This window comes from Zosterops lateralis (assembly GCF_965231275.1).
Source record: "Zosterops lateralis genome assembly, chromosome: Z".
Lineage (NCBI taxonomy): Eukaryota > Metazoa > Chordata > Aves > Passeriformes > Zosteropidae > Zosterops > Zosterops lateralis.
Genome location: NC_139800.1, coordinates 66,473,388 through 66,486,840, shown reverse-complemented (window position 1 = coordinate 66,486,840; position 13,453 = coordinate 66,473,388). Strand labels below are relative to the sequence as shown.

The window sequence follows — 13,453 nt, the reverse complement described above, 5'->3', positions numbered from 1 at the left end:
AACAACTTTGCCCACTATTTTAATTGTGTCCAGTGCTAGCAATGGGTATGATTTTCTGGGTCTACAGAATAACACTGTCTGAAGATCTGTTGATGACACCTGGAATTTCCATGTAGTGTGAATAAGTGTGAATTTGTTCTTAGTCTGGAAACAGCACTATAATCTAAAGGGAAAGATTGCTTAAAGTGAATTGCACTGTGGTATGCTGAAGTGTTCATAGGATCACAGAGTGATTGGAGTTGGAAGCAAAGACCTAGTCCAACTCTCTTGATGTGGAAAGGAACTTTTTTCACTAGTTCAGGTTACTCAGAGCCCGAGCTTGGCCTTGAGCACCTCCAGGGCTGGGCCATGCACTACTTGTTTATGCAACCTATTCCAGTGCTCACCACTCTCCTCATAAAAAATTCTACCCTACATCCTATCTAAACCCACAGCCTTTCAGTTTAAACCTGCTGCCCCTTGTCCTGTCAGCATAGGCCCTGTTAAAGAGCCTCTCTCAATCTTTCTTGTAAGCTCCCTTTAACTATTGAAAGGTGACAAGGTTGTCTCCCTCAGAGCCTTCTATTCTCCAGGGTGCAGAACCCCACAGCTCTCTCATTTTCCTCATAGGAAATGTGTTCTAGGCCTTGACTCATTTTCCTGGAGCTGCTCTGACTTGATGTGTGTCTTGTGCTGGGGGCCCCAGAGTTGGATCCAGTACTCCAGCTGGTTTTGTAAAGAGAAGCCTGTTTTCACTTACATTCATTTTAACAACACAATATGGCTTTACATCAGTTACATTTTTAATTTGTTTGTACTGGCAACTGCTAAAAATACTCTCTTGTGATCTACTCTGAGTAGTCTTCTCCCAGAATAAAGTTTGGCTGAGAAGTAGGCAAGTACACACAAGAAGTTCAGGAGCCCAGGAAAAAAACAAGTTGAGAAGTAACTTTGCGTTCTGCCAGTGCATTCTTTCAGCAGCACATCAGATAGGGGTTTTTTTGGTTTGGTTTTTTTGGTGGGTTTTTTTGGTTTGGTTTGGTGGGGTTTTTTTGTTTGTTTTTGTTTTTTGTGTGTGTGGTTTGGTTTGGGGTTTTTTGTTTGGCTTTTTTTTGGTACTCTAAGGTAGTGTTGTGCAGTGTGCAGCTCTGCTGGTTATGCCTGCAACTGAAAGGTTTCATTTGGGTTGATTATTTTTGTTGACATGGTATGGTAAAAATTTTGTATACTGTGAAAGTTCTCATTTTGCTACCAGAAGTGCATTGCATCTCAACAAACAATTGGCTTGTTCTTTCATGATGACAGCCACTAGTCTAAAATAGGACAAAATGGGCACTAAGTGTCTTCTTTCTGGTATAAATGGGGAGGAAATTAGCACTCTGGTCTTCGTTTTCTAACACTCTTTCCCTTGCAAAGTAATATGCATACAAAAAATTGCAGCATTAATTAATATCAGTTTCTTCTAGTTTTCATTTCTTCAGTAACACAATACTTTGCGGTAAGAATCTATTAATAATGTTTTTAAAAGCAGTCTGACAGTAGTTCTCTTTTACATGTAAAAAGTTAAATATTTTGTCTCTTATCTCTGCAATTTGGGTCCAGCTGAAATCTAGGCAGGTAAATTACAAACCCTGGTTTTAAATGTAATTCAGTTAAATTATTCTTCCAGTGTGGAAAGGCAAGGTTTTCCCATAAATATAGGCAGAGGAATGTATTGTAAAGGGGGAACAGCTTTTAATTAAAGGCCTCATGTTTGCTTTATCTTTGTGGCTCATAAATAGAAAAAACATCTCATGAACTGTGTGTTCTAAAGTGTCAGCTTTGATATTGTTCTTATAAAAAGATTGAAAACATGTTTCTAGAATCCATCATTACAAAAATTACCAACTGACTTTAATAAATGGTCTGTATCTATCTATAATGGTGGTATCTATTAACTGGACATCTGTTTTTCCTTGGGACTGGTGCTTAACTGTCCTTATATAATGTAATGCAGGTCTTCCTAGTGCGTGTTTTTAACGCAGGGCTTTTTTTAAAACTGGGAAAAAAGTTACAAATTTGTATAAAGAAAGTTACAAGCAGGAGTCCTGGCATTATGCAGATGTTTCTTTCTGCTGTGCAGCTTGCACAGACAAATTGAGGAATCAGAGGTATGCGCTGACTGTTCATAGTTTGGATGGAGCACTTGAGGAAAAACAGCATAAGAGACCTCTTAAATGTGAGCTCAACATTGTACTTTCCATTGTCAGTCCATTTCCTGTCATTTCCATAGGCAGGAAGCATAAAGGTAGATGCCTTCAGCCCCAAGGCAGGATTAATTTAGCTTTTAGTGTAAAAATTAAAAGTGTTTTATTTCCTGTAGTAAATTTATCCCTCCTTCCCCCAAGCTGGTAATTTTAATCATGATTTAAGTTCAGAAAGTAGAAAAGCTTAATTTCTTGTTAAAATCTGTCTTGGAGTTCTTTGTGGTTGATTTATTGAACAGACTTTCTCAGTCTCAAGTAAGGATTGTCATAAAAAGATGGATTTGAAACTAAGAAAAAGTATTGAGGGTAAATTTCTCATCATTATGCACTGTTTGCAAAATGTGTCTGATATTATATATGGGATTTATGGGTTTAGTGTTAATATATTTTATATTGCAAGTGATGAATGATTTTTCTCTTACCTGAGATTCGCAACATGTGTCTAAGAACATGCATAGAGAGTAAAACACTCCATTCAGGAAAAAGTCTTTTATTTTTGACATGTTCTCTCAAACCATCACAGGAATTCTCTCTGTTCTATCTAAGAAAATACAAGATTTTACATTTCAAACTGCTATGTTACATCAATATTTTTTCTGTGATTAGCGAAAAGAACAGGGCTGTAGAGCTGTAACAAGACCAAAGTATTCACACACTTCATTTGTTCTTTTTGTTTCTCTTTGTGAACTACTTTTCAAATTCAAGTTTTATTTAAAATTGGAAGTAACTGAAATTTGTATTTCAGCAAGTGACAAGCAATGCTGTCAGCGTGGGCTTGAGTCTGCTAGGGAGTGCATCATACATAACTTAAATGTCTCATTGTTAAAATAGTTGCATAATATTACGTTATTATGTTGTTAGAATAGTTGCATTTTAGCTTTGTTTTTACATGGTATTTTTTCAGTTTTCTGCAATCATGAAATAAATGGTCAAGGAATGGTTTATCAGGCTGAATACATATTGTACAATTTGTATTTTCTTTTAGAAACATTAGGTGCTAGCATTAACCAAATGTATATGAAGTATGCCGAGAGAGGGAACTGTCTGTCTGAGCAACCAGGGCTGACTGGAAATACAGAATTTATGGCCAGTAAAAGGTTTGTGTTAGGCATTGGGAGTTGAATGTTTCATCACATATTCTCCAGGGTGTGGATATCTAAGGAGGTGCCAGCTTTATCCAGCTTTAGAGCATTTTGTAGAGACAGGGGGGATTTGTTGCACAGTGCTGTTCACTTGCTGTGTTTATATAATAGATTTGGATATTTCCGCTACCCTGGTTTGTGTCCATACTTCTAGTGGCCTGTTTGCAATCAGCTGTAATTCAAATGTGTGCCGATAAAACAAGTTTATCTTGCTGATAATTCCTCTGTTGTGTCTTTTTCTCCACAGTCTCATAGATTGTTTTTTGGTAGACTCTGCAGCTGTGAGCCTTACTATGTCACCTACAGGAGATTTTCTGGCTTCAGCACATGTGGATGATCTTGGAATTTATTTGTGGTGAGTATGTAATCTGTTTCTACACGCAGAATTTAGGATGGGGCAGAGTTCTTTTAATCACCTTTATTGCAAATAGAAAATTGCCCTGTGACTGTCATCTCCAGTGTTTTGTGTTCTCTGATTCTAATTAGGACAAGTGTTCTGTATTGCTCTGATTCGTAAGTCATGAAATTTCCACAGTTATTACTTATTCAGATAGTTTAAATTATCTCTTTTTTCGAAATGTTTCTTACTCTTAAGAATTCCTGTTAGGACATTTGTCCATTTTCCCCATCACTTTGAAATGTCTTTGTTCAAATAGTGCTTCTTTCTGAAGTGCTTTTCTTGTCTTGCTGTACAGTGTAATCTGAGACTTCTGAGCAGTGTACGAAAGTTGTGATTTTTTCCCTTTATTAGTTATAAGTGAGTGTGGAAGTAAAATGTGGTTTAGTTCAGTTTCCTCCAGATACAGCTTTAAAGCAAATGACTCTTCAGGTCTAGTACTGAAGTAACACACTGTTAAAATTGCTTGGGTCTTTTTCCCATTCAGTTGACAGATTATTTCAGGTTATATGTGTTGGCTGTAGTTTTGCCTGAGGAGTGTTCAGTCGTTAGGTCTTCCTGTGGTTAAGTAAGAATGCTTCCTTGTGAATCACAACAGATGTTTTTACCTAGCCTTAGTGTATATTGACAAAAGAAGCAATTTGCCAGATTATTTGTTTTCATGTTTCAAACCTGAAGAAAATTTGCTAAGAGTATTAACTTAAATTCCTGTGAAAGCAGGATGAATCATTTAGGTTTGCATAATGTATTCAGTCTGCAGAAGGCTCCAGGGAGACCTTAGAGCCCCTTCCAGTGCCTAAAGAGGCTCCAGGAGGGCTGGGAAGGGGCTTTGGATAAAGGCCCAGAGTGACAAGAAAAGGGGGAATGGCTTCAAACTGAAGAAGATAGGTTTAGAATACACATTGGAAAGAAACTGTGAGGGTGGTGGAACACTGGCACAGGTAAGTTGGGGTTTTTTGGCCATTAGAACCAGGGCAGTTATTGCCCCTGTCCTGGACACTGATGAGGTCACACTTCAAATTCTGTGTTTAGTTCTGAGCCCCTCACTTCAAGAAGAACATTGAGGTCTACAGCCTATTATTATTATGTTCTTGGAAATAATACTTGAACGTAACATTTATATTTCTGATGTTCAGGTGGGTCTATTGCCTCACTTCATTTCCTGCATACCTGGTAGATGAAGAGAGCTAATCTTGAATAGAGCCTGGTGAATTGCCATGCTGCAGCAGTATTATGCTGTGGTATAAATTATGTCTGAAGTACTTGTTCCCATTCATCTGCAGATGGCTTTTAAAATGCCTGTCTTAATTTTTCAGGTCAAACCGTTCTTTGTATTCACTTGTGTCATTACGGCCCCTTCCTGCAGATTATGAACCATCTTTGGTGACACTCCCCAGCACCTGCCCTATGCAAGGTAATCCTCAGGCTAAAGTGTATCTTGTTTTTCCCTTGCAGTTTGTTCCCCAGCTTGTATGCCATACAGTTGCTTTGTTGGCAGGAGAATTGGGTTCAGCTGACCTGGCATGTGCCTATGCCCAGTGAAATAAAGGCCTAAGTGGATTTTTTTGCTAAATTAATAGACGTGATTGTGCTTCAGAAGTCCTCTAGATGGAGACCTTGTCTGCCCAAGTTTGGAGAGCCTGCATTTGTATTTCCATTTGGAGAAGAAGCACACCTAGCTGTTGGCCACTAGAACATCATGATGATGGTGGCTGCTTTAGCAAGCACATACTTGCTTTACATACTTAAATTAGGGAGATGGGAATTTTTCTGAGAACCCTAAATGTTTTTCTCCTGATTCTGGCTGAAAGCTTTAACCCACCTTGTGTCTTCAGCAAATGTAAAGTTCCTGTTTAGAGGCTAAGGGCTCTTAATGGTTGTATTCCTTTCTTATTTCAGGCTTGTCTATTAAATTCATTGTATTAGCCAAGTAATATTTTACAAAAAGAAAGGAAAGTAGACATGTTTGGTCACAACCACACAGGAAATCAAGAGAAAATCGAGTGACTGACATTTTAACTTTTCTTATGGGATGTTGTGCTTTAATACTGAGATCTTCTTCATTTTTATTTGCCCCTTCAGTCATACCTATGAAGAGGTTGTGATGAGGTAGTGAATATGATGCAAGGACTTCACAGCTTTATAACGTAGAATTAAAATTACTGTGTCCGTATTTATAGAGTTAGAACAATGAATTATTGCCAAAATTTTGTTTTCTTTAGTAACTCCGTAAACTGCTTTTATATAACTTCAGTTAAAATAGAGATCTTATCAGTCTTTAAAATTTTGGTTATTAAATTCTGCATCTTAGCTATAATATTTTAAAATCATTTAGTATTTCATAAGGCTAATACAGGTTGTTTCTGTAGATTTTCAGCTCTATGTTATGTTAGCACTTATGCCTGTAACTAATAGGCATTTGTTATTCAAAAACTGAAAAATAAACAAAAGTGTTGCGGTTGATTTTTTAAGAAATTAATTTGGAGTATGAATGTTCATAAAAGATATCTGTTTCTGCAAGATATGGATGTGTCAGGAGATGAAGAGCCATGTGATGAAATGATAGAATATGTCTCACCTGAGCAACTGGGAGAACAGCTGGTGACCCTTTCCTTGTTACCGGAATCAAGGTGGAAAAATCTCCTCAACCTTGATATTATCAAGGTACTGAAACTGTGCAGAAAATAGCATACATCCATATATTTGCCTATTTCTATGAAATGCATTACCTGTTCATGAAACTTGATCCTGCTTTTCAGGTATTTTTTAAGATTTTGCAGTAGAAGTCTATGTGGTGTTTTTCAGAGTTCCCAGGATTTGGGAGAGGGGCTGTTTTTCTGCTGAATAGTAGCTTCATAATTAGTGGTAGAAGATTTTAATTGTGTATATGCTTTTCAGTTAGTCTTTAGAGTTTTCACAGTATTTAAAAAATGAAACTCTTGACAAACAAAATATTCCCACATGCTCTTACTATGATGATAATGGTTTTAATTCAAATATCTAATTAACAGAAAAAAAATAAACCAAAAGAGCCACCAAAAGTTCCAAAGTCAGCACCTTTCTTCATCCCAACACTTCCTGGTCTTATACCCCGATTCATTCCACCAGAGGAGGAAGATGATACACAGGTAAAAACAAGAATCAATGTAATTGTGTTTACATGTAGTGTATTTTAAAAGAACTCTCAAATGCTTTTTAGTGTTGTGTTAAATCACTAGACTTTAAAGTACCAGTTTTAACTCACTACATAATTGCTTTATTTCTCAGTCTTATTCTCTCAGTAGAAAAATAATGTAATTGAGTTGTAAAAATGTGTTTGCATATTCATGGACACACTGTTATGCTTTTGTGATCTAGTCAAAGGTGGTAAACCTTGGGGTGCTGGCGCAGAAATCTGATTTCTACATTCATCTTGAAGAAGCCCTGAGCACCAATGAATGTAAGTTAACAAAATATTTCACTAAAAAGGTTGATGCTGCTTTTATTTTGATGCGTATGTGATTTCTAATGTCAGAATTGTAACAGATGTGGAAAAAATATAGATAGTACAGTATAAAAGACAGAGAAAATTACATCATGCGCACAGATAGCCAGACTAGAACAAAGATCCATTGGTACTGAAGCACAAGAGGGCCCTGGGCTGTGATTGTAGTACAGTTCTCTGTAAGTTGAACACTGGCTCAGTGCATCAACTGGCAACTGCTAGGTTGCCTTCCTTTATCACAGTTTTCTTGCTTTTTCACCAATGCTGGATTATAATGCTGCTGTTTTGGACAAGAAGCGTGTCCACCACTTGCTTGTGGTGTGGGAATTTTGTGCCAAAGGGACCAATCGCAGAGGGATTTTCATTGGAGTAAGGCAATTCTGCAAAGCGTGGGCTAATCTCAGGGTCAGATACAGGTTTTGGTGGTGCTCAGGGCTCAGAGGAATTAGCTTCTGAAGCTGCAATATGGCTGGCTGACTTCGACACAGCTTTCTTTAATGGCCACCATTATCATCCCCCATGTGGCAAGATGCTCACAAGCCTCAGCATTGCCATTTCTGGTGATATCAAATAGTCTCTCCCCTACCGTTTGCCTGGCTTCTACTTGAAGAGGGCCATTAAAGGGAAAATCTTTAATGTGATTGAACACCCAGTCTAGCACGCTGCTCATCAGTTTCACATCAACAATATTAATAGTCTCCTGATGTAAGAGCTGCCGTACTTGATCCAAGCTCTTCCTTTGTTCCAGGGATATTCCACCTCCCATATTGCCCCACCTTTGTAGGTCTCGATTCGGGCCAGCCATTTGTAGCAATGGGGAACAAAGAGACATGCATCCCCTTACGCATCCAAAGGAGATCTTGTTATTGTAGAAATCATCCCCCTTTTATACTAGTAGTTCCCACTGACAGAACCAGAACTTATCAGAAGAGCACCCATTGGCTGCTCAACTGCAGTGCTGCTGTCCACACATTCTGTCACCCTGTCACCTTCCCACTCACGTGCTGTCCACGTGTTCCTCCTCAGCACTGCCTCTCACCCCCCAGCTCAGCTGCTTCCAGCCATCCAGAGCCTGCACCTGTCCCTCCTCTACAGGGCCTTCTGGTGAATATAACCATTAATAGCTTTAATAAATATAATCCCATATCCCACAAAAACCCTTATGGAGAAGGAAGGTTGTGTTCCTGAGATATTAAACTTTTTTGAAAACTGTGTTGATATCATCCAGAAAAGGTCCTATGTATTATTTCTATGGAAAGGAAGGAAAGAGGAAAGGGATTGATTTGATAAAGAATAGTCTGGTGATTGATTCACTGAAACGTGAAAAGCATAATATGTCTAGCAAGTTCTCCTTTCAAGAGCTACTTCACCAGACATTCAGTGAACTTAGTGTTAATTCATTGACCTATAATTTAAAGCTTAAGAAGAAATAAATTGTACAAAAATAAGGTGTTGGATTTCTTTGAACATTCAATTTGTTTTGAAATTTGATTACTTGAATGACCTGGGGAATGGACCAGCTGTTTTTCACGTTTATCTTGTGATGCTACAGAATCACTGAAAATCATATTTTTTGAAATGATTGCTAATATAGCTGACTTGGAAATGTAATGGACAGTAGCTTGTCCACAAAGTAGTTCTGTTGGGAATTCTTTTCCTTAAATTCTCTTGAGATGACCAGCTTACTCAAGTGCGCTTAAAACATTTTGTGTGCAGAACTTTACTATCTGTCACAAACAGGGTATGTTTTTATGCCTTAATTTTAGTATTTTGATTGACAGTGTTCTATTAAAGTGCCTCAGAGCCACTCAGAAGAGGTGAATGTTTAAAAATCTTGTGTAGGCTGGCTGTACCAGGGAGCAAGTGCAGTCTGATACATTGTGGTAATGGACATGTGGAGCTGCCTCAGGCCACCCCTTCTGTAAGGCAGGTGTGCTCCAGGGTCTGTGCCACAGCCACAATCCTGGGAGCCCCATGATCCTGGCTGGGCAAGCTGCTGATGGGGAACGTGGCCCTTTGCTTGCTAGATTACAGCCATCTCTTCTAAAGGTGACTGGACCATGCAAATTAAGAGAGTCCTGCTGGAAACCATCCTGGTTTACTGCAGGGATGGAAACAGGGTTTCACATCTCCGGTCAGGACTGTGGAACACAGATTGAGCTGCAACCTTTTCCATGTTGTGTGTGTGTATCAACTTCACAACATGTTCCATACTTTGTTTATTTAATGTCATAAAAAAAGATATTTAATGCATCTGGTTAGTGCTGTTGAAATCAGTTGTATTTAAAACTAGCAAAAGATTTTTGTAAGAATAAAATTCTGATTTGTACCACCTGAGGAACATTAACCAATTCCTAATACCATTAGCTACCATGAAATTGGTCTTCTTAGCAAAAGAAATATTAATCAGATACATTTCAAAAATGTTAAAACTATCAGTTGCATTTGCAGCCAAACATATTTTTGCTGCTTCATTTGTAAAGCAAATGGATGCAATCCTCATAGGTCATCAGGTAGGATGGTAGAAATCCTAAGAAGGAACAATTATGAAGAGGAAGAAAGTTTGTAAATGGCATGTATTTCTACCATGGAGAAGATTTTCCCCTAACACCCTCCACCATAAGGCATTCAATTAACAAAAGTAACAATTGGGTTAAATGCACCAAAAGATCTCTAGTTTTGCTTAATGTCAAGTAGAGTAAAGATACCTAGCAAAAGTAGTGCTGTCTTTCAGAGTACATTCACAGTTAATGATTCAGAATCTCAAGTATGTTATTTCTGCCAAGAGATGTGAAATGACAATGTTATGTGGTTAATTAGAAATTTTGTTTAACTTAAAAGATAGAAGAGGGGAAAAAGTGAAACAAATATCAAAATGTTACTTGTATTTTTCAATTACCAATAAGATGCAACTGTACTTCTAGTATTTGATGGGACAGTAAATTAAAGACAGAGACATTTTTGTTGAAAACAAAAAGTAAGGAAACAGTAAAAGCTTGAAATTCATAGTTACTGCTTAAGAATTTTAGAATGAGTCTGTCCTATGAAGGATCATTCTGTTTTGCAGATGTTACTGATAATGTGTCCTCAATGTTCTCACACAGATAAAGCTCCACTTGACTTACTAAAAAGTTTAGGGCCATCTAATATTGAGTTAGAACTACGAGGTTTGGCCCCTGAAGGTGGTGGCTCAGTGGAGGTGATGCTGAGCTTTCTGAGGATGATTGGGGTGATGCTGAACAAGAAGTACAACTTTGAACTCGCTCAGGCATACCTGGCACTATTTTTAAAGGTAATAATTTTCTTACAAAATTTATGTTAGTCCTATTTAAAATGGTGATTATGCAGTAAAAAGGTATAAAATGTCTGCTCAAACTGTCTGGAGGGATTTTGAGATGGTTTTAAAATGTTTAATTTGAATGTATTGGGTGATTTGGTAACTCCTTTGGTGACAGTTGAGAAAAACTTGCAAAGCAAAAGATGTTGTGAAGTGGCCCCTGCCAGACAGGTTTTGTTCTAGTATTCCTTACTTAGAATTGATTTTATTTTTTTTTTTGTAACATGCTTAACTTCTTAGTGGTTGTTAATTGTTAAACTAAGTTATGCTATGTCTTAAATAAGCAAAGAATTTAATACACCATGGTTGGGAAGTAAATGAGACATTTTGATGGATTTATCACTAGACATTGCAAGCCTGATCTACTTTCCATGTCAGTGGGCTGCCTTTCTTGTGTTATCTGTTGAGTATCACAGAGCAATGAAATGATTCCAGGGTGTGTGTCAGTCACTTTACTGGAGCACAGTAACAGTTACTCTTAGAGACACTGTGGTTCTGCAGAAGGTTGAAACCCTTCTGATGTACAAGTGCTTAAAATACTCTGATTTATGAAATCCTGTGAAAACAATTAATAATGGTTTACTTGGAAAACATTGTTATAAACATTCATATACATGTAATACCAGGGCATCCACAGCTTCTCTGGGTAACCTGTTCCAGTGCCTCACCACATTCACAGTAAAGAATTTTGTCTAATATCCAGAGTGAACCTACTGCTTTTCAGACTAAAGCTCAATATCAAGGCTCCTTGATTTAAATTGCAGCTTGGAAAATAAATATTCCTCCATTAAGCAGTAATAATTGCTGGAAGATCAGAAGGTTTATCTTCCTTCTGCTTTAACAAGGTTGCCGTTCGTCGCATAAGGAGACCTCATCCATCTCTATCACTGTAGTGTGTGCTGGCATCATTCTCCTTGATGTGTGCAACATGGATAATTAAAATAATAATCCTGATTGACCTTAGCACATCTGTCTGGCCTTTCTAGCCTACAGAGGAATTTATGATGCAGGTCAAAAAGTGGAGAAATTTAACTCTCTAGGGAAATATGTGATGAGAATAAGATTCAGCAGCCTTGCCAGAAGATGATCAAGTAAAAATATAGCAGATTTAGGACATATTGCTGCCTTATCCCATCTAGTGCATGAAAAATGTCTTGTAAAAACTAGCAAAGGGGAAGCAGTATTAAATAGAAGAAATTTCTGAACATTTTCTGAAAGCAAAGTATTGGAATTGACTGGGAAAAACAGTATTTAAAATTTTTTGTCTGTAGTTGTTTGACTAACTGCTTGTTTTCATTTTCAGTTGCATATTAAGATTCTCTCATTGGAGCCAAAACTCTTGGAAGAATTATCCAAATTGTCGGTGCAACTTGAAGAAACTTGGATTCATTTGCGGGCTCTCTTCAATCAAAGTCTGTGTGTTTTAACATACATGAAAAGTGCTTTGCTGTAAAATATTTCAGGGTTTTGTCTGTGTAAGATTTCCCTCAGCATAACAGTACAATTTATTACCAAAAATACTGGATTCCAAAAATCATACTGGGTCTTGGAATCGTAGAATCATTAAGGTTGGAAAACACCTCCAAGACATCAAGTCCAACCTTCTGCTGGATACCACCCTGTCCACTAAGCCATATCACTAAGTGCCAGACTATTCATTTTTTTGAATGAAATCCCTGATTTTTCAGGGATGGTGATTCCACCATCCTGTTCCAGTTCTTCTGGTGCTGTATTTTGTACATCAACATACTGGCAGAGTTTTTAGAACATGCATAACTGCCTATTTTTGTTCACTTCAGTTGGAGAAAAAACTACTGCATGCAGCTAAGGTGTTTGTTGTGTTGGTCTGTGCTGTCAATGCACAGACATTTGGATTCAAGGCTCTGAGCACCCTGACCTTGTGGAAAGTGCCACTGCCTATGGGGGATAATCTTTAAAGTTCTTTCTAACCGAAGCCATTCAATGACTCTCTCGTTCTATGGCTACATAAAATGTAGTTCACAATGAAAAAATTGCATGTGAGGAAAAAAAAAAAAGAAGGGTGAATGTAACTTCCATACAGGAAACCAAAACCTGTATTTTTCTTAATAAAGTCATTATTGATGTAAAAATAAAACAAAAATGTCTGAATTGTTAACACTTTATTAACGTTATTTCAAAGTAAATTAATCTAAAAAATGTGCTCCTCTGCAATTAGAGGACTTTTCTTATGATGTTTGTAAAAATCAGTTATCTTCTCACTTTTGCAGACACCTGAATGCAAAGATTTCCAGCTGCACTAAAAATGGATGAACTTCAAAAAAAACTCTAAAAACCCAAGCACAAAACTAAACAAACAAAAACAGACTTTTGGAAGGCCCATTTTCATATGAAAATTGTTTCTTTTCTTAAGGAGGAAAGATGGCTGGCAAAAAAAAAGTTGTTTTGAGGAATTTTTAATTAAATCAGGGTTTTTTTACAATTTCATATTTAGGTTTCAAACCATAAGGTTTGGGCATTGTTTGTGACCTCATGAGTGAAATTGTCTTGAACTTCGCCATTTGAAGAATCTCCTGAACAAGGCCTTTGCTCTATTTCACATGCTCAAGCTATGTACACAGAGCAACAGCGTAACTAATACAAATATATGCAATTACAATTAGTAAACTTGAAAGGTGATTAATTGCACTTGACAGAAAATTGAAGCAATAGCTAGGTCAGCTGGGTTTTTTTAAATGTCATAACATTGTAGAACCCCCTTTAGTCATGTGATTGGAGCAAATTATCTGCAAATATAGAATCACACAACAGTAGAAGGGCTTGGGTTGGCAGGAACACCTTTCACTAGACCAGGTTGCTCAGCGCCCCACCAACCTGACTGGATACTTC

The 13,453-nt window shown here is 37.5% G+C and overlaps 1 protein-coding gene across 2 annotated transcripts in view; it reads left to right on the top strand.

Moving 5' to 3' along the window:
- WDR36 (WD repeat domain 36) overlaps positions 1-12,636 on the top strand; it is a 30,711-nt gene extending 18,075 nt beyond the window's left edge. For both annotated transcript variants that reach the window (XM_083882872.1, XM_083882871.1), the window contains exons 17-23: positions 3,615-3,722; positions 5,081-5,178; positions 6,286-6,428; positions 6,776-6,892; positions 7,122-7,203; positions 10,353-10,540; positions 11,889-12,636. In XM_083882872.1, coding sequence (XP_083738998.1) covers positions 3,615-3,722; positions 5,081-5,178; positions 6,286-6,428; positions 6,776-6,892; positions 7,122-7,203; positions 10,353-10,540; positions 11,889-12,038 — 886 coding nt within the window. In that variant the 3' untranslated portion in view covers positions 12,039-12,636. The remainder of the gene's footprint in view (positions 1-3,614; positions 3,723-5,080; positions 5,179-6,285; positions 6,429-6,775; positions 6,893-7,121; positions 7,204-10,352; positions 10,541-11,888) is intronic.
- The last annotated feature ends 817 nt before the right edge of the window (positions 12,637-13,453 follow it).